The sequence below is a fragment of the Marmota flaviventris genome, chromosome 7 (genome assembly GCF_047511675.1).
Source record: "Marmota flaviventris isolate mMarFla1 chromosome 7, mMarFla1.hap1, whole genome shotgun sequence".
In the NCBI taxonomy this organism is placed as follows: Eukaryota; Metazoa; Chordata; class Mammalia; order Rodentia; family Sciuridae; genus Marmota; species Marmota flaviventris.
This window is the reverse complement of record NC_092504.1, coordinates 28,932,587-28,954,357: the sequence shown is the minus strand read 5'-3', so window position 1 is coordinate 28,954,357 and position 21,771 is coordinate 28,932,587. Positions and strand designations below refer to the sequence as shown.

The window sequence follows — 21,771 nt, the reverse complement described above, 5'->3', positions numbered from 1 at the left end:
ATGGAAATTGAATGCTTTTCATTGATGTTATAGAAAGTTGCAAACATAGAAATATATGCTTTCACTTAGAAAAGTCAGATGAGGAAACAAAAGGGCTAGCAATAAGGGGAACCCCAAAAAATCCTAATAAAGAGCCTTAGCTCAGCTATTTCTATAATCCAAGCCATCCTCTATGACCTCTACCTCTAAGTTTCAGTTTACTTGCTCAGTTAACTGCAGTGGCTCCTTAACTGACCTCTTTGTGTCTACCCCTTACCTTACTCAGTCATAATCTCCCTCAAATTATGCCACTCCTTTGTTGAAAATCCTTTGTAGATCCCCACTTCACTTAGTATAAAAGGCAAAGTCCTGTCAAGGGCCTTCAGGGCACTATCAATCCTCACCTTATTTCCTGCAATCTCTCCTCACTCCCTCTGATCCAGCCATGCCAGGCCCTAATGGGCTTCAAATACACAAGGCACATTTCTGCCTCTGCTCACCTGCAGTTACAATCCTTGTGCTGGGGACAAATTCTCCTGAGACAGGATGACAGCTTACTCTCTCACCTGCTTAGGGTCATTGTGTAAATGCTGTTTTCTCAACAGGTCTCCCCTATGACTATGTAAAATTCAATACTGCCACTCTTCCAGGACTCCCTTTATCCTTTCCCTATACTATTCTTCCAGAACACACTTTTCAGCCATGTTAAGCAGTACGTTTTATTCATTTATTTACTTCTTCTCTATATCTCTTCAATAGCCTATAATTTATATGAGGGCAGAGAATACTTGGTAAATATGTAAAAGGATGGTTATTTAAGCATCTTACACATGTCTAGGAAAATGACTTTCCTGGGTCAAAAGGTATTTAGGGCAACTTTAGGAGACACTGACCTCCACAGAGCATTCCCTAGTTGTTAGGGGTGTTGCTAAGGTGTCATTATATAAAACCTTGCAAAAGCACTTCTCAGCACTTTCTGGGTTTTCTGTGCACTCAGAGCTTGAGTGCAATGCAACATAAAGTCTAAGTGCTGAACTGACTCTCCAACCCAGGAAAAGAAAGCAGCCTGTAGCTCTGTCCAGAATGACAAAGACCAATACCAAACCACAAAAAGCATCTATCTAGCTTTTATCCTTGAAGGCATAGACATAAATCTAACTCAAATGATTCATCTGTATTATTCACAAGTAAAAAAAAAAAAGAGAAATGTGGGCATTTCTCAAAGGATAGTCATCTAAATTTGTTAACTAATGTTTTAAATACTTTGAACCATTCTTAGCACTATAAAGTCAAATCTTTCTACAAGCTTTTGTCTCTGTTTCTTCCAACACATACTCACTGAGGCCTTTTCTGGATGTTAGGCACTATCCTAGGTGCTGGGGACTGAATGGTGTGCACCAGCAGAATAGCCCCTTTATTCATAGGACTGCCATCAGAGAAAATGGCATTGGTCATTAAATGAGTAGATAGAAAATTGTGACAAGGGACATAAAAGAAGAAGTGAAGGTCTTCAGAAGTAAAATAAGACTCTGAAAACAGTAAGGACTGATATAATCAGGGAGGATGGGGAGACATCTTTAAACATGACCATTGAGGTGAGATACAGAGATAAAGTGGGAAAGAATTGAGGGTGAAGGGATTGGGATGGAAGTGAAGGAGAACCCTCCAGGCAAAGATCCTCTGGCTTCATCACTTTGAGATTCTCAGAATACCCCAGGCTCTGATGGAAGGATAGATATGTATTCTTTACTGATGTTCTTGTTCCTCTTAGGTGGAGAAAAGTCCAGTAAGGTTTCAGGTCTGAGCATGATTTCTAAGAAAAGCAAAGTAGAAAAGATCCTGGCATCCTGCCTGACTCACTTTCTTTGAGTGAAGATAAGCTCCTTGACTTCACCTATGTGAAAGAATTGTACATGGGCCTGCTGACTTCACGCACTATTAATTTAGCATGGACCCCATATTCCATTGCAGACAATAGGACACTCAGTTCCCCTGCCTATGAGAACAGTAACCAACTCCTGTTTAGAGCAGCATGTAAACACAGCCGCTGTTCCAAGTATTACAGGAAAATTATTTGCATCATTATTTGGGTGGGGCACTTCTGGTTTTTGACTATCTTTCATTAGAGAGATTTCCCTACGTGGATATGGTGGTTTCTGCTCTGAAAGCTGAGTACAAAGGGTTTTTTCCTACCCTTCATTCCTCTACCTCTTCTTCTTTCCTTTCCCCGTTTCTAACATCCTTATCATTCATGCAATAAGTCAGAGGCTCAGAGATAAAGCCTGGGCATGTAGGCAAGTGCCCTAACGTTGAGCTACATCCCTAGCCCAATTATTTTTTTAAAGCAGCAAAGACCCATTGGGGCCTGAAGTCATTTCCTGAATTAGAGAAAAAAATTCTTTCTCTATACAATTATTGAAAGCTGTTGACATAACAGGCACTATGTACCAGGTTCAGAAGTTATAAGGCAAGACAGACATGCTCATTGCCTCATGATATTCTGTTCCAGCAAAGAACACAGTATGGTTATATAAACTGAAAGTAAACCTATAGATAAGAAATTTCAAATTATGATAAAATTGATAATGTGAACAAAAAAATAACACTACATAAATATGGGGATGGGAGGTTAGCAGCTTGTATCATCTGAATCTGAGGTTCTTAAACTTTCTTGTGCCACAGATCCTTTTGAAGTTTAGTGAAACCTGTAGATTCCTTCTGAGAGTCATCCTTTAAATATATAAAATAAAATATATGGAACAATCAATAATGTCATTACACTGGAATATAGTTCTATCTGCACATTTCTTGATAATTCACTGACTCCAAACTTAATTCCTTCTAAGGCATGTTAAAAAGCTTGGATATTATTGTAGTTACAGTAGAGAGTAATAATAAGGATTTAGCTGGGCATGGTGGGGCATGCCTGTTATCCCATTGGTTCAGGAAGCTGAGTCAGGAAGATTGTAAGTTCAAAGCCAGCCTCAGCAACTTAGCAAGGCCATAAGCAACTTAGTGAAACCCTACCTCAAAATAAAAAATAAAAGGGCTAGGGATGTGTCTCAGTGTTTAAGTGCCACTGGGTTCAATACCTACTACTACTACTACTGCTACTACTACTACTAAAAATAATAAATGTTTTCATCAGAGAAGTAATATACAGTTGGTACTGGGCTTATGATGGGTCTACTTCCCTATAAACCCATCATAAGTTTAAAGTATCTTAAATCAAAAATGCATTAAATATACTTAATTTACCAAACACCATAGCTTAGTGACAGTGCACTAGAGAGTATGACAATCCAGTGGCCAACAGGGAGCTGCAGCTCACTGCCCAGCACCACAAGTAGAGGACGTGTCACAGGACATATCACTATACCAGGAAAACATCAACACTCAAAATTCCAAGTTCAGTTTCTACTGAATGCATATAACTTTTTTACCATGATGAAGACTAAAATTTCAATTCACACCATCATAAGTCAGGGACCACTATGATTCATGTTTTCTTTTTTTTAACAAATCATAGTTACTGTATGGAAAGAGATGGCATGTGGCAAGAGTTAAGAAAGGAGCATGGAGGGGGCTACTCAGGAAGGAGAAGACCCTAGCTTGGGACTGGGAGATTCATCATGGAGAAGACCCTTTCTAAAAGACTGTCACTTAGTGGGCTGGGTTTGTGGCTTAATCGTAGAGGGCTTGCCTAGCATGGTGAGGCACCGGGTTCGATTCTTAGCACCATATATGAATAAATAAAAATAAAGTCCATTGACAACTAAAAAAATATTTTTAAAAAAGAATATCACTTAGAATCTAGCTCTAAAAAAAAGAAGAGGCATCCTCTGAGGAGAGAGGAGACTGGAAAGGAAGAAGTATGTCTTTTTCTCTTCCTTCTTCCTGCAAGCTTCCCTCAATTCTCTGAAGGTTTCCTTGGTGATTCTAGTTTAAGGAACTCCTTCTGAAATTTGTGGCTTGAAGACAATAGAAGACTTAAAGAGAATTCTCTATACTTACTTGAACCAAATATGTTTCCAGTAAACCTTAAAAGCAGTTGTTCTCCTTCTCTTACTTGGAAATGACGAGATGACTCTGGAAGTCCTCCAAATCCTTCTAAGAGCAAGTCCTTAAGTGTCTGGTTTAAATCTTTAGAAGGCACCACTAAAACAACCACTCTGTGTGGATTGTCCTTCTGGTGCGACAAAACTACGCAAGCAGTGGTGCTGAGCAAGGCATCCTCCAAAGACTTCACAAAGGAAACCAAATGGCTCTTGTCCACAGTGGAAGAGAGGTGAAGTACAATGAACCTGCACAGAAGAAGAGGGACAAGACCACAGGGGGAAGTGCAGCCTCACAAACTTCACCAATACCTAGTAATAGATCAATATCTTTTAAAAAAGCCCTTATCATCCAAACTTTCCTTAAAAACAGATGTGCTGATGACAATCCAGTTACAGTCATGAGTGACTTTAGTGAAATCCTTGGCAGTCAAGACATGAGCTCAGATCTAACTAAATTCTAAAACATGATCTTAAATAGAGAAGTCATACAGGCTCATCTCTAAAAATGACATCATACCTTAAGTCATACAATAATGAGTCACATAATGTTTCGGTTGATGGTAACCACATATACGACTGTGGTCCCATAAGATAATAATGGACCTAAAAATTTCTATCACCCAGTGATATCACAAACATCTTAACATTATAATGTAATACATTACTTAAGTGTTTTTGGTGATCCTGGTGTAGACAAACCTACAACATTTACAGTCATATGAAAGTATGGCACATACAATATGTGAATTACATAATAGTTGATAATGAGGATACATGAGTATGTCACTGGTTTATATATTTCTATAATGCACTTTCTATTGGCACTTAAGAGTGATTTTATTTTATTTATATAAAAGATGCTAACAATAAACCAGATTCAGGCAGGTTCCTCTGGGGTATTCAAGAAGGCATTGTCTTATAGGAGATGACAGCTCCAAATATTTCATTGCTCCTGTAGAGCTTCCAGGGGGACATGATGATGCCAAGTTGGAAGTCAGATACTGATGACCCTGACCCTGTGTAGATTAAGGCTAATATGTGTGTTTGCATCTTAGTTTTTAACAAAAGTTTTTTTTTTTTTAATTTTTAATTCAAGTTTTAAAAATAGGAAAAAAGCTTAGAGATTAAAGATATAACAAAAGAAAATATTTTTTAAATTGTACAATGTGTTTGTGCTTTAAGTGTTATTACAAAGGAGTCAAAAGTCTAACAACTTTAAAAGTTTATAAAGCAAAAATAGTCATAGTAAGCAAATTAATGCATTAGTGAAGTTTTTAATTTATTTATTTATTTATTTATTTTGTCAATTTAGTGCAGCCTAAGTGTAAAGTATATGATCCTAGCTCTCTCATTCACTCACCACACCCTCACTGACTCACACAGAGCAACTTCCAGTCCTGCAAGCTCCATGCATGGTAAGCGCCCTATATAAGTCTACCATTTTGATCTTTATACTGTTTTTGCACTGTACCTTTTCTGTTTAGATATATTTAGATACACAAACACTCTTGTGTCAAGATTGCCCGCAGTATTTAGCACAATAGCTTGTTTTACAAGTTTGTAGGCTACAGCACACAGCCTTGGGTCTGATGTACTCAATACCACACAGGTTGTTTAAGTACATGCTGACGTTCACATCATACCACAACTACCTAATTATGCACTTCTCAGAACATAGCCTGTCTTTAAGCAGAGCATGAGTATATTTTAACTAGAATTACCAAAGTATTACTTCAAAATATAGAAGAGAGATACTTTTAAGATAAACTATTTACTCCTTATAGGATGGAAAATATATACCATAATAAAGTGGGAACTGAAATATTCATCTCTATCTCTGTGTGGTAAGTATTTTTAATACGTTTTAATTGTAGATGGATGTAATATCTTTATTTACTTATTAATTTTTTTATGAGGTGCTGAGGATGGAACCCAGTGCCTCACACGTGCAAGGTAGGCACTCTACCACTGAGCTACAGCCCCAGCCCCTGTGTGGTAAGAATTTTTATGATGAATTCTGTTATGGGTTGAATTGTGCCCCACCCTCAAATCCGTAAGTTGCAATACTAACCCAGAGTTAGCTTAAAATGTAAATTTAATTGGAGAAAGGGTCTTTACAGAGGTAATCAAGTTAAGGCAAGATCATTAGGGTGGACCCTAGCCCAATATAAATGGTGTCACAAAAAGGGGATCTTTCAACACAGGAAGGCATACAGAGAGAACGCCATGTGAACAAGAATATTGCTATCTATAAGACAATAAAAACCTTGGAACTGATCCTTTCCTCACAGTGCTCAGAAGGAAAAAAAAACCTACTAACATTTTGGTTTTGGAATCCCAGTCACTAGAACTGTGAAACAATAAATTTCCAGGTTTCAAGTCATCCAGAATGTGGTATTTTGTTACAGCAGCACTAGAAAACTCATACAGACCCATAACCCTAGGTTAGACCAGTCATTTCTCAGTTAATTTCCAGAAGTTGCCCTCCAGTTGCCCCTAATTCAGAGAAGCCTTCTCCCACAGACAAGGACTGACTGATGTGAGGGTACAGAGCCAAGCCCCCTGGTACTCCAGAGCCCTCCTGAGGTATCAGCTGGGGAAAGACTTCAGTTGGAACCAGAGTTTTCCTATCTTCTTCCCTGGCTCTACCTCCTTTCATTTCCTTACAAGACTGGCCTAAGAGGCTCCTCAGTAAATAAATTGCACTTTTAGAATTTTTTTTCTACAGAATTTTGATCCAAGATAATTGTATATGTAAAGTTTTCATTATAAAATAAAGGCTATCTTTAGAGATGGTGATTGCCCTCTCTTCATGAGTGTCTACTCCTCATGAACCTTAAAACTGATTCAAATGCTCCTCATAATGGACCGTCTAGAAAACATGGAAATGAGAAAGCAAAATGAGGGCACTGAAATAACCAATTCAGTTCATCTATACATAGTTATGAGATGAGCATAGATATGAACAGTTAATTATTATCCCCGTGAATTTCAGAAACAAAGATGCTATTTTAAAAGTATTCTGGAGTTGAAAGAAACCTATAAAACGAAATCTAAGTTATGAGTGGTTTCCAAAAGCACTTGTTTTAAACTATCATGAAAGAAATTACAAACAGCATATTCATGTCAATTCTAGTTTATATTTTAAGCAGATCTTTAAAGGGATTTTTATTCTTATTTGAGGAATTAAAATCCAATCCTGTGATTGGATTTCCACAAACATCAAAGATAGACCATCAGGAGAGAAAATCAACTCCAATCATTTAGTACTATATTACCTCTCTAAATGTTCATGCAATTCAAATGATATCAAGCCACTCGGGATGGTTCTCACCACAACATCATCAAGCCCAAACCAACCAGTGTCTTGGCTTCTGTATCCCAGTAATTTCAAAGATTCACAGGTATTGTTCCCAAGTTTTCTTGTGGAAGCACTTTTTGTCCTATATAAAGGCAGCAGAAGAGAAATTGGTAAATTTTATTTAACGTACACCATATATAATGCATTCATTCTTTCATCAAGTGAATAATTCAATAATAATCCATTAAGTATATGTTATGTTCCAGTAATTACACCAGACACCAGGAATACAAAGATAAGTAGATACAGCCCTTGCCTACCTAAGCACATGGCATCAAAAGATTATCTGATTACAAGGTGATCTGTATGGTAATTAAAGGAAGGTAGATAGTGGTTTAGGAGCAGATGTGAAATGCTCAGGGAAGCTTGCAAAGTGAAAATGCTGATTTTAAAAATGAGATTTTGAGAATGAGAAACATTTTACCACTGGCAAAAGAGGTAAAAGGGAACTCTTGAAATCATTAATGATCTTCCTAATATAAACCAAATGTTTTAGAATAGCCAAGAGTAGTCATGCAGTGTAACACATAGCACCACAGATTCTGTTACGGAACTGCCCAGTTTCAACTCTTCAGTGGCTTTGCCTCTTATTCACAAATGACCATGGGAATTTATTTGGTGTGCCTATATGCCAGTTTTCGTGTCTATAACATGAGAATAATTGTATTACCTACATCTTAGGTTTAAGTGATACTTGTATAATTATAAATCACTTATAACTGTAGTGAGTATAAGAAGTAGTATTAATAGCCTCAATCTAATCAAGCATAGTCAGTTAGCTTTCTTGCATAATTTTTCTTCTCACATAACCTGTCAAACAAAGGTCCTGAAAGGAGCAGTTGTAAATGCCTCATGATACTTCTCACCAACCAGAAGTGGTTTAACAGTAGATCAACTTCTAACATCAGCCAGTTTTATTCTCTTTCTTTGGAATTAAGTAAGAAGCTCAGAGAACGTAACTTGTCACCTTCCTTCAGCTGTAGTGCGCTGGAGATGGAAATTAATAGATTTAAGAGAGGAAAATAGATGCTACAGAAGAAAGTAGAAGATTAATGAGATGCAAAAATCCTCAAGATGGGAAAATTAGAGCTTAACTATTGTGGCATTATAATAATTTTTTTCTGGAATTCATTTGAGAGGTTATCTGTTCCTCAAAGCCAAAAGAAGGAAAGTCCTGGATGCTGAGTGTCTTAGGTGGAAAAAGTGCTACAACTCAAAAGGGAATAGAAACATTCTAGCTAAGTACAAGAATGAAGATACAAGTATGAATCCCACATCTCTTTTAGGAGCACATCTATTTTGGGGTTGTAGACTTAAATCCACCATAGTTTAACAGATTTAGCTGTCTTAGTACCTAGCGACTACTAATTGCACAAGATTTAAAATATCTGCCTTGAAAAATCTTTATTGGTTATTTCAGGAGATAAACCAAATTAAAATCAAGAGTAGGGTAAAAATATTTCGCTTTTGGCTGTTGGATTATAACCACAGAGATGGTAAAATTTTAACCCCTGGTAGTTAATTTATTCACACAGGAAGGTTGACTCAATAAGAACCTTGGTCATTTACCATAAATTGAGTTAATTAAGTATAATGTTGACTTTTTTTTTTCTGGAAGCAACTATTCACTTTTTTTTCTACCAATAGTTTAAATTTTTCTGTGGGAGACTATAGGTTCCCAAGTGTGATGAGATGACCCCATCACCAGATCCTGGAGTGAATATAATTGGCATTCATCAGTGCTGTTCACCAAATATCCAATTTCTCCTTGTTCATAGTACATGATGTGGAAAATGTGCTACAACTCAAAAGAAACATTCCTAGCATGTCCTGGCCCCTGTGGTTCAGTGGAACCATATGTCTAGTTCTGGATAATTAATTGTATAGGAAAGATAGATGTGTCACTTTGAGTCCATGCATTTTGTTGCTAATGGATCCATCCAACGGTCTTTCTTCTACCACTATAACAGCAATCAACCAGTACTTGCTCCATCTGCCTACATCCTAGAGTGAGAACGTTTTGAGAGGCAGCCTACCTCTGATGGCCACACAGTATATGTGAGACATAAAGACTATTGTTACAAATCCTTGGGGTTTGGTAGTTTTGTCATCCTAACATAACCTAGGCTAATCTGCACTATATCTTCCTTCTTGTTTCAGTGAAATTTTCAGAGATGGATTTATATCAGATTGGGAATGAGAATTAAGCCATGGGCTTTTATGCATATACTTGGAGAAAAGAACTATGCTCTTTCCATGAACAGTAGCTCTAAATATGTAGTAGAGCCACATTGCCAGCATAAGGGGCAGGCAAGTCAGAGACTGTAGTTGGCACAGTCAAGAAAGAAGAAAGAGGAGGAAGAGAAAGAAAAGAAGGAAAGGAAGAAAAGGAGGAGAAAAGAAGAAAAAAGAAGAAAAGAGGATCTTCTTGATTAAAAAAATTATAAAGATGAATGTAGCCATAGACGTTTCATTTATATAGACCAAAAAATTTCCTTTTCACTTAAACACTTTCAATTTGCTTTTCTGCCACTAAAAACTGTTTTCAGGAATAAATTTAAGGGACTGAGATTGTAGCTCAGTGGTAGAGCACTCGCCTAGCATGTGTGAGGCACTGAGTTCAATCTTCAGCACCACAAAATAATAATAATAATAATAATAATAACAATAATAATAATATTGTGTCCACCTACAACTAACAACATTTTTTTTAATTTGACAGCTATTATTGTCTAACAATGAATGGTACTTTTAAGGATCCACAAAACCTAACTATGATATCATCATAGTTGCATAAACTATAGCAAACCCTTATTAAAACAATTTGTTAATTCAATAATGACCAGACTTTATCCTGGCCAAAAGGTACACTGACAGAACCATGCTCATAGAGAATACTGATTAAAATGCACATGTTTCTTTATTTGTGAAAAGAAATAGTATAATGCATAATTTGGCAAGCAATCATATCATCAAAATCACATATCATATTTTACTTTCAGAATATTTCCTTTGTGGTATGCATAATGCATAGTCATTTAAATGTAAATGTCATTAACTTTTTCTCAGAAAACTATAATTTAGCTATTAAAGTACTGATTTTAAATGGCATGCTACACTCAAAAAATTAATTTTTTTCCCATTCTAGGTTATGCATGTTGATTATACAACTATTTTAAAATAGAAAAGTAAATGGAAAAAGAAAAGTACACCTAGTTACATTGCCTAGAGGCAAATGCTACAATATTTTAATGGATGTCTAGTAGTCTTTTTCTACCTGGTTTTTTATTTGGCTTGTAAAATAGTAACTATATTCTGTGTCAAATCATGCATCCTAATTTCAACATTTGTAACTAATATATAACCTTTGGATATCAATTCAAATGACCAGTCCCTATCATAACACTAAGAGAAAAGTTCTTTCTTGATTCAACTATCACTTCTGACTAAGGCTCATGAACTTTCAGGGTTTTAGTCCTAGGTGCCATTAGTCCCAGTTACAGTCATCTTGCAGAGAACACAGGCGGATAATCTAGGCAGTGAGCTGTCTTTTGCATGGTCTTCCTTCTCTTATGCTTGGCTGTGTTGCTGTCTCACTGCTGGTGAGGGCAGAGGATTCGTGTGATGTGATGCCACACTGCTCCACTATTGTACCAGCTCAGGTCACTAATTTAACTGTAGTTTTTCAAGAATTAAAAAGAAACTATAAGACAAATCTTTTCTCATTATTATGCTTATATTTAATTCAGTTATCCCACCCTGAGCTTAAGCCCCCACTGTATCTTAGTGAGCCCACTGACTCTGGTCCCCAACCTGCACACACAGTCTTTATTCCAAAGGACTGTCTGTGGTGCTAGAAAGTCCCCATGTTTTGTTCATGGCCTACCTATTGACATACGTAGGTCAGGCATTCAAATTCCCTTCTCCTTTAAGCCATTTTTTTTTCTTGCTAGCTGACTTCTGAATATCCATCTCAATCCAACAGAAATGTTTCAGTAATGCTATCCCTCACAGAAAAAGGTAGCAATGACTTCCATCCCTTCTTTTTCAAGAAGCTGTTTCCACTCTGCGCATTTACCCATCATTCCCAGGGATAAAAAGCCCCATGCACCAAGAAGTATGTAGATAAATTCGGTGTCATTGTTAAGATTCTTTTAGGAAAGTAATAGAAACCCAAAACAATTGTACCCAATTATAAAAATGAATCAATTAAAATAATACCTGTTAGTTAATGGAGCAAATATAGACAAATATTGAAGATTTCAGAGAAAAGCTGTATTTGATTTCAAAATCATCTTTTTTTTCTTTTTGTTGAAATGGATTTGTTTTATTTTTAAATGAGTATTTTAAATTATTTTATTTGAGCATATTAATTATACACTATAGTGGGTTTCACTGCGGTATATTTATGCATACATTAAAAACATAATTTGATTAATTTCACTCACCATACACCCTCACCCTCTTTTGTCCGTCTCCCTAAGTCCCCTTCTACCCTACTGGTCTCCCTTTTTATTTGTTTATTTTGTTTACTTTTTTAGATTCCATGTATGAGAGAAAACATACTACTTTTCTGAGTCTGACTTATTTCACTCAAAATTTGGTCTCTAGATATATAGACAGATAGAGATAGGCATATCTATATAGATATAGATATGTCTATATCTATTTATCTATACATATTGCACATTTTTATCTATTTATCTGTCAAAGATCATCCCTATCTATTTATTTTTTACCTCTGCATCTTTCCATTTTTTTCCTCTCAGTTACTAGTGAGAATTTTTTTATACAGTAGAAAATTCAGAGTTTTACATTCGAGAATTTGACTACCCAGGAAACTGACCTTGCTATTTCTGGGTCCAAGACCCTTCCCACATCAAACTTTCAAACATTAGGGAATTGTGAACAGCCTATTTGGGGCCAAGTGTTTAATTGTAAGTAGTGACATGAATAAACATGGAAGTCACCATTGTACCCACATGGATAGAAAGGGCATTTTCTAGAAATTGTAGTACAATTCCCAAAAATAAGGTGTTATGTAGACAAAACTTTATATATATATAAAAACTTTATATATATATAAAACAAAACTTTATATATATATAAAACACTTGAGATATATATATATATGTATCTATATATATATATATGTATATATATATATCTCAAGTGTTCTTTCTCAAGTCCAAGAGTGCCCTGTTTTACCTTTCCTATCTTTCCACAAATGTGCTAATACCATACAAAGAACATTCAAAAGTTTTTCCCATGATAAAAAATTTTTTTGCTCCAAGTCATCTCAATACTTTATCTTAACAAGTAGAAATAGATATTACTAAGAACTTTTCAAAGGTTGTTTCTCTTTGATTTAAAGAAAAATTAAAATTTCCTTTGACATTTCAATTCACAACTTTATATTCTTAAGGACAATGGTATATATGAAAGTAAGTAAAAATATTTCAAATACTCTATTTTCAAGTTTGATAAATAATAAAAATCTTATTTTTTCAGAAAACATTTGTTTCAATGATTTACTGAAACTATTTTATTCTAGTAAATGAGATTTTCCTGTGTTAACCATATAGTACATAAGCACAAGGGAAAATACAGAACATTTGCTTTTGTTATCTATAAAATTATTGTTTATTTCTTTAGTTGCTTCTCTAAAATATTACTGATATCACATATAAAACAGAACTATAAAAGACAAATTGGAAATGAATGATCTGAGACCTGTCGCTCCGTAATACAGAACACCTAGATGCTGACGTACTTGATTTTTTTTATTTATACAATTTTTTGGCTTTGCAAGAAGGGGAATCTTAAAAGAATTCCCCAAACTTCTTCCCAAAAAATGTGTAAAGCCAAGATTGCACTTATTAGCAACCAGAAAGGAACAATGGGATTACTATGAGGAAAAATGCCTTTCCAGCAATTTAGTATTTATGAGCAAACAACTAGAAGCAATAATCAAATAAGCAGAACATAAAGCCGCCAATCCTTGTCATCACAGCCAAATGGAAAGATGCACCTTCATAAGGAGGCTGAAGTAGTTCCAGGGAAGTAGCAGCTGATTCTCAGCAGAGGCAAGAACAGATACCATCTGGAGGAAGGTAGCTCCAATGTACTCAGGCAAAAGTGCACCAGTACACGCTCACAAATTAAAGTTTCCAAACAAATGAGGAGGTGAATACCATGGACAGTCAACAGAAGGAGGCAACAAATCAAAGTACTTCAAAGACTGAAGATGGGGGATGAGAACATGTGGAAAGTCAAGTAAAATAAAGGACACTCTCAAGAAGAAAAAAACAGGCAGCAAGAGACTATCAGAAATGACTGAGGAAATTTCAATAAGAGCCAAATAGAACTTTAAAAAATAAAAAAGTAATATTTGTCCAAAACAGCAATTCAAATGACATATAAAAGTAGATTTTTAAGTGTAAAATATTTTTGGTATTGTCTTTTTAAACTGAAATGTGAAGAAAAAAGAACACAGAGCTTATAACACAGAGACAGATAGAAAATATAAGAAAAGAAAGGAAATATGGAATTTCGAAAAAGGCTGCTTCAAATACATATATTGAAACTTGGGCAGAGTGGATAAAATGGAAAAGTGTACCCACTGCATCATTGTCTCCATTGTGGTCTTTCTAACATCCATAATAGTATCCATAAAGAGTGAGTGCAGTTACAGCCCCAGGGATTTTAAAAAGCACTGTCATCCTAGAATCTTATGCCACACATGGGAGGTAGTCGCTGAAATGCATCCCTGGTGACTGGTTTTCTCAGAATCCATGCCCTTGTCCATCTGGTACCTTCCCACAGGACTACAGCTGTCTCTGCAACTCACTTGTGGCCTGCAGAGCACTGCAGAAAAGGAATGAGACCTTGCATAGGGATGCAAGCAAGTATGTTTGGTCAAACAAAAAAGAATGAAAGCAAGCACTGATGCAAAATTTCAGACTAGCATTTAACTTTGGTGGGGATGAGAAGCAACTGAAGTAGGGGAAAATGGGATAGGACAAGAGAGGGACAAGTAAGGAGGAGAAATTTCATTAATGATGTTTAGTTTCTTAAGTTATGTAGGAGCATAATCCGTTATCTCTTTTATTATGTGATATGATGTATGTATATTTTACAAATATTCTTGGTATGACTCACACATTGCATTCAAGCAAGATATTAAAAACAATAGCAGTATATAGAATATGTCATGTTTCGTGGACAAAAAGGTATTTTCCTTACTACCTCTCTAAAATATATCTTTCATAATATGGAATGTTTTTATTTAAGCAATGATTTTTCCTTTTCACTGTCATTGTGAAATATTTCCTAGCTCGTAATTTTATTTTTCACTTTTTGGTGATTCTGGGGATCAAACCCAGGGTCTTGTACATACTAGACAGCACTCAATCACTGAGCTACATCCCTAGTCCTCTGGCTCATAATGAAATCTCTTTATCCTTTTTCCAGAAATCATTCAGATATGAAAAAATGTGATCAAATACAGATCTTTTATTCTTAATATTCAGACTATGCTTTGGCCTGAAATAATTTTGATCCTTTTTATTTTGTGAAGTATGGATTACTATTTCATGATGCTTCTGTTTCCATAGAAAATGTTCGATAGGATTTCACTTTAGGGGAAAAGAATGTAAATAACAAGTTGAAATGGATTCTCATTTGCTTGCTTTGTGTTCCACTAGATGGAGAAAATGTATTTACTATGGCACTAATAATAACAAAGAATAGTATAATATATCAATTTGACATTGTCAGAAAGTATAATCAAATTAGTCATGCAATTTAAGCTTACACACATTCGCTCCTGTTTATTTAATTTACCTAATGTTTTTAAAGCACCATCTTGCAATTGTCCTAAGTAATAATAAATGGAAAAAAGAATACATATTATTACAGTAAAATACAGGTTGAAACAGAGAATGAGCTGGCCCAAAGAGAAGAGCATTTAATCTCTCCTAGAGATCTCAGGATGTCTTCACTGAGAAGGAAAGAGCTCACACAGTCAAGGGTTCTTCAATTAGGTGTGGTAGAAAAAAGATTTCCTTAGTAGACAGATCATGTGCAAAGGCAAAGAAGTGGAGACTGCTGGAAAATTTGCAAATGAAATGATAACAAAGAGCCATCTTCCCATTACACACACACACACACACACACACACACAAATATCAGAGCTGAAGAGAAAAATCCTTTAGATTTGAAATAGAAGATCACAAAAAGCAAGAATTTTCTTCCTTCAAGGGAATTTGAGCGACTAAGCCCATGGACATGCCTTTGGCTGTCAGCCTCTTCTCCCAGACCCCAACCATGCACCAGGAGCTGGATGCTAGAGTTTAAATCAACAGCCTCAAAGAGGGAGCTGGAACAAATTCAGTCATAAAACTGGAAACTCAGAAGGGTTGCACTGACCATGAACGTGGAAAATAACAACCAAACATTTTTTCCTGTTTCTTTCTTTCTTTTTTTTTTTTTTTTTTTTGACTTTCATATTATTTATGTTCAATGCTGGATTTTTTTTTCTGTTTCTTTTTTTTTAATTTTTTATTGTTGGCTGTTCAAAACATTACATAGTTCTTGATATATCATATTTCACACTTTGATTCAAGTGGGTTATGAACTCCCATTTTTACCCCATATACAGATTGCAGAATCACATCAGTTACACATCCATTGATTTACATATTGCCATACTAGTGTCTGTTGTGTTCTGCTGCCTTTCCTATCCTCTACTATGCCCCCTCCCCTCCCCTCCCTTCCCCTCTTCTCTCTCTGCCCCCTCTACTGACATTCATTTGTCCCCCTTGTATTATTTTTCCCTTTCCCCTCACTTCCTCTTGTATGTACTTTTGTATAACTCTGAGGGTCTCCTTCCATTTCCATGCAATTTCCCTTCTCTCTCCCTTTCCCTCCCACCTCTCATCCCTGTTAAATGTTAATCTTCTTCTCATGCTCTTCGACCCTACTCTGTTCTTAGTTACTCTCCTTATATCAAAGAAGACATTTGGCATTTGTTTTTTAGGGATTGGCTAGCTTCACTTAGCATAATCTGCTCTAATGCCATCCATTTCCCTGTAAATTCTATGATTTTGTCATTTTTTAATGCAGAGTAATACTCCATTGTGTATAAATGCCACATTTTTTTTATCCATTCATCTATTGAAGGGCATCTAGGTTGGTTCCACAGTCTTGCTATTGTGAATTGTGCTGCTATGAACATCGATGTAGCAGTGTCCCTGTAGCATGCTCTTTTTAGGTCTTTAGGGAATAGACCAAGAAGGGGAATAGCTGGGTCAAATGGTGGCTCCATTCCCAGCTTTCCAAGAAATCTCCATACTGCTTTCCAAATTGGCTGCACCAATTTGCAGTCCCACCAGCAATGTACAAGTGTACCCTTTTCCCCACATCCTCGCCAGCACTTGTTGTTGTTTGACTTCATAATGGCTGCCAATCTAACTAGAGTGAGATGGTATCTTAGGGTGGTTTTGATTTGCATTTCTCTGACTGCTAGAGATGGTGAGCATTTTTTCATGTACTTGTTGATTGATTGTATGTCCTCCTCTGAGAAGTGTCTGTTCAGGTCCTTGGCCCATTTGTTGATTGGGTTGTTTGTTCTCTTATTGTCTAATTTTTTGAGTTCTTTGTATACTCTGGATATTAGGGCTCTATCTGAAGTGTGAGGAGTAAAGATTTGTTCCCAGGATGTAGGCTCTCTATTTACCTCTCTTATTGTTTCTTTTGCTGAGAAAAAACTTTTTAGTTTGAGTAAGTCCCATTTGTTGATTCTAGTTATTAACTTTTGTGCTATGGGTGTCCTATTGAGGAATTTGGAGCCCGACCCCACAGTATGTAGATCGTAGCCAAATTTTTCTTCTATCAGACGGCGTGTCTCTGATTTGATATCAAGCTCCTTGATCCATCAATGCTGGATTTTTTAAAAATAAAGTTTAAGAGTTTATCATTCTTGCTATCTTGAATTTATTTTATTAAATCATCTTTAACTTTTATCTGCTTATCTATTTAAGAATATATAAGTAGTACATTTTTGAGCCCTATATTTTTTTAAAAAAACAGCAAAATATTTTACTTTATCTTGGTGAAAATTCTATTTCCACATGTTTCCTTTTAGGACTTTGAGTCTGTTCCCCCTACCACCCTCCCCACTGATATTAGTGCTGCCAAGAATAAGACTGAGTTCATATTGATTGTATTCCTTTTTACTTAATCTATTTTTTGCTGATGGAGGCTTATGAATTTATGTTTTATTTAATCCTATGTTTGAGTTTGCCACGCATGTTAGTCAGCTTTGTATTGCTGAGAATCAAATACCTGACAAGAACAACTTAGAGGAAGAAAGGTTTATTTTGGCTCATGGTTTCAGAGGTCTGAGTCCATAGTCAGCCAAGCCCTCAGCCTGAGGTGAGGCAGAAGGGTGTGGCAAAGGAAAGCTACTCACATTATGGCAGCTGGAAAGCAGAGAAAGAGAGAGAAAGGGGCTGAGGGTCCTTTCCAGGTGCAACCCCAGTGACCTACCTCCTCCAACAAGTCCCACCTCCCCGCAGTCCATACACCAGTGGGTTAATCCACTGATGAGGTGAGAGCCCTCATGATCCACTCATTGCCTCAAAGTTACTTCTCCAAGTCTTGTTGTATAGGGGACCATGCTTTCAACACTTCAGCTTTTGGGAGATATTTTGGACTCAAACCATAACACCACATTGAAGCTAGATGTAGATCGCTTTACATGATTATTTTCTAGTCATCAGTCAGCACTTTCTAACTCAAGTCTTTAATCAACGTCAGAAAATTAAATTCAATTATGCCTTTGATTTTTGCTTTTTTATGATTGTTTGGTCTCCTTCAAACAAATAATTAGTTTATGCCACATTGTAATGATTCTTTATCATACTTTGATCCTTTTTCATCTGAGCTTGTTATCTTATACTACCTTATCCTAATGTCCTTTTATCTTTTCCTGGTCTATCCTGATGACTTTCTGTTCCTGGGTTTTGTTTTCCTTCCTTCCTTCCTTCCTTCCTTCCTTCCTTCCTTCCTTCCTTCCTTCCTTTCTTTTTCTTTTTTTCTTTCTTTTTAAGTATGCTTACTGAGCAACATTAAACTCACAAAATAGAGTTCTATAATAATCTCCAATAATCTGTAATTTTTATTGTTCCAATGACTACAAAATACCAAAATGACAGTCTCTCAATATTTCTATGAGTTTTCAATGTTGTCTTTGCTCTTCTTTTGAAATCTTGTTTTTTATTTTGTTAAAACACCATGTAGAATTTTTTTTTCTTATCCTTGGTTAAATGTTCACTAACCAACCATTTTCAGTGGTAGCCATTGAATCTTTTTCTCAGATTTGGAGGGAAATCTTCAGTGTTTGGCGAAGATTTCCTCAATATTTTTCCTCAGTATGATTCCTCTAGATTCAATAGAGACCTTCTCCTACATGTGCTGACTAGGTTTCTGAGGTTTTCAATAGGATGAGTTCGTGAAAACATGTCACCTCCAGGACATGTTTCTACCAGGCTCTTATTGCATTTGCCTCTATCTGTGCATTTGTGGGAGTTTCATTCCTGACAATTCAATACAATGCCACCAACTTCTCTCTATATTCTGCCCTGCTATTTGTGACAGATGTGGAACTATAGAAAAGGAGGGGCAAATGAACTCATAACTCAAAAATTGTATTTGTGGATAAATGTAATTTACCACTTAAAAATGAATTAAGAATAAGAATCGTATGACTCTATCTCAACAGATGCAGCAAAAGCCTTTGATAAAATCCAGCACCCATGCATGTGAAAAATGCTGGAATAAACCCAACTATTATGTGTAACTGTAAGGTTCGAATTTTTAAAATTCTGGAGAAAATAGGGATAGAAGAAACTTATCTCAACGTTACAAAAGCTTTATATGACAGAATCTAAGTCAACATCATCTTGAATGAAGAAAAATGGAAAGCAATTTCTTTAAGATCAGGAACAAGATAAGGATGTCCACTCTTGCTTTTTCTATTCAATATAGTTCTTAAAGCTCTAGCCAGAGCAATCAGGCAACAGAGGAAAATTAAAGGGATATAAATAGGAAAAGAAGTCAAACTATCTCTGTTTGCTGATAACATAATTCTATATCTGGAAGAACCAAAAATATTTCACTAGAAAGCTTCTTGAGCTAATCAATGAATTCAGCAAAGTAAATAGCACACAAAATCAATATTGATAAATCAATAGCTTTCCTATACTCCAACAGTGATTTTGCTGACAAAGAAATCAGAAAAAAATTCCGTTTTACAGTAACATCTACAACAACAACAACAAATTGGGGAATTTATCTAATCAAGGAGGTGAAAAATCTCCACAATGCAAATTAGAAATTACTGCAGAAAGAAATTGAAGATGATGGAAAGACCGCTCATGTTCTTAGATAAGTAGAATTAATATTATCAGAATAGATGTATTACTAAAAGCAATCTATAGATTCAATGCAATCGCCATAAAAATACCAAAATACTAATGACATTGTTCACAGAACTAAAAAAAGAAAAGTCCTTAAATTCATTTGAAAGAATAAAAGATGAAGAATAGTCAAAACAATTCTGAGCAAGAAAACTGATACTGATACAGGAAGTATTGCAATACCCAATCTCAAATTACAGTACAGAGTTACAGTAAGAAAAATAACATGGTATTGGCTTCAAAGTAGACATGAAGACACATGGAACAGAATAGAAAACACAAAGACAAACCCATATACTTACAGCCATCTGATACGTGACAAAGTTGCCAAAAATACATGTTGGAGAAAAGATAGCCTTTTTAACAAATGATTCTGGAAAAACTGGATATTAATATGTAGAAGAATGAAACTAGCTTTCTATTTCTCACTCTGCACAGAAGTCAAATCAATATGGATCAAAGACTTAAGAATTAGGACAGAAATCTTGCAACTATTAGAAAGAAACACAAAATCAACATTCCATCATTTAGGTGCAGGCACTGACTTACTCAACAAGACTCCTAAAACTCAAGAAATAAAAGCAAGAATCAGTAGCTGGGATGCCATCAAATTTAAAAAGCTTCATCTCAGCAAATAAAAATGACTAAGGGAGTCAAGAGAGAGTGTACAGAGTAGGAAAAAGTCTTTGACAAGGAATATTAATCTACAAAGAACTCAAGAAAGTTAACATGAATAATCGGGCAAAAGAACTAACATTTGTCAAAAGAAGAAACACAAATGGCCAACAAATGTATAAAATAATGTTCAACGTATCTAGCACTCAGGAAAACAAAAATAAAAACAACACTAAGATTTAATTTTGCTCCAGTCAGAATGACAATTATCAAAAACACAAATATATTAAATGTTGAGGAGGATGTGGGGGGGGGGGGAAGTGTACACTCATTCATTATTGGTGGGACTGTAAATTAGTACAACTACTACTCTGGCAAGTAGTATGGAGATTCCTCAAAAAACTAAAAATGGAGTCACCGTATGACCTAGCTATCTCACTCCTTGGTATTTATCCAAAAGTACCAAAATCAGCCTGCAATAACAATAATGCCATATCAATATATAATAGCCATATATATTATATCTATTAGTTTTATTATATATATATATATATATATATATATATATATATATATATATATATATATATCTCCAGAGTATATATGAATTTTACTTAGCCATAATAAAGAAAGTTATTATGGGGTTTGCCAGTAAATGCATGGAACTGGAGAACATCATGCTAAGTGAAATAAACCAGACTCAGAAAATCAAGTGTCATATGTTTCCTCTCATACGTAGAAGCTAGAGCAGAACAAAGAGAACAAAGTAGAGAAAGTGTGGAGCAGGGATGGAATACCACCAGAATATAGGGAAGATCAGTGGAACAGAAGGAGATTGAGAGCATAGAAGGAAGGGGGACAAGAAAGGGGAGGAAAAGTGGAATGAATTTAATAAAATTATGTTATATACAAATATGAATATATCACAGGGAATTTCACCTTATCTATAGGTAAAAGTATCAATGAAAAATAAATAAACATGCAAAAAGAAGACCAGTAGGGTAGAGGAAGGAGAAAGGAGGAGAGAGGAGAGCATGGAAAGGGGGGAGGAAAGGGAATAAGATAAAATTCCAAGCATGTATGATTTTGTCAAAATGAATACAAGCACTACTTATAACTATAATGCTTTAAAAAGAATAAGTAATGAATAAAGGATGGTATTTATGGATTATAGAGGTAAATTTGTGTTCACTTTGATATATATAAATCAGAAAATATAGACACACATGGTTTTTCCTGTTATCTTTCAGGCCAATGGAGTTGCTTTGTTTTATAA

The 21,771-nt window shown here is 35.6% G+C and overlaps 1 protein-coding gene across 1 annotated transcript in view; it reads right to left on the bottom strand.

The window, feature by feature from the left end:
• The window catches only part of Dthd1 (death domain containing 1), a 62,515-nt gene that overhangs the window by 27,080 nt on the left and 13,664 nt on the right, over positions 1-21,771 (bottom strand). Inside the window, 2 exon segments of the mRNA XM_071614787.1 lie at positions 3,994-4,283; positions 7,316-7,480. Of these exon segments, the coding sequence (XP_071470888.1) occupies positions 3,994-4,283; positions 7,316-7,480 (455 nt within the window).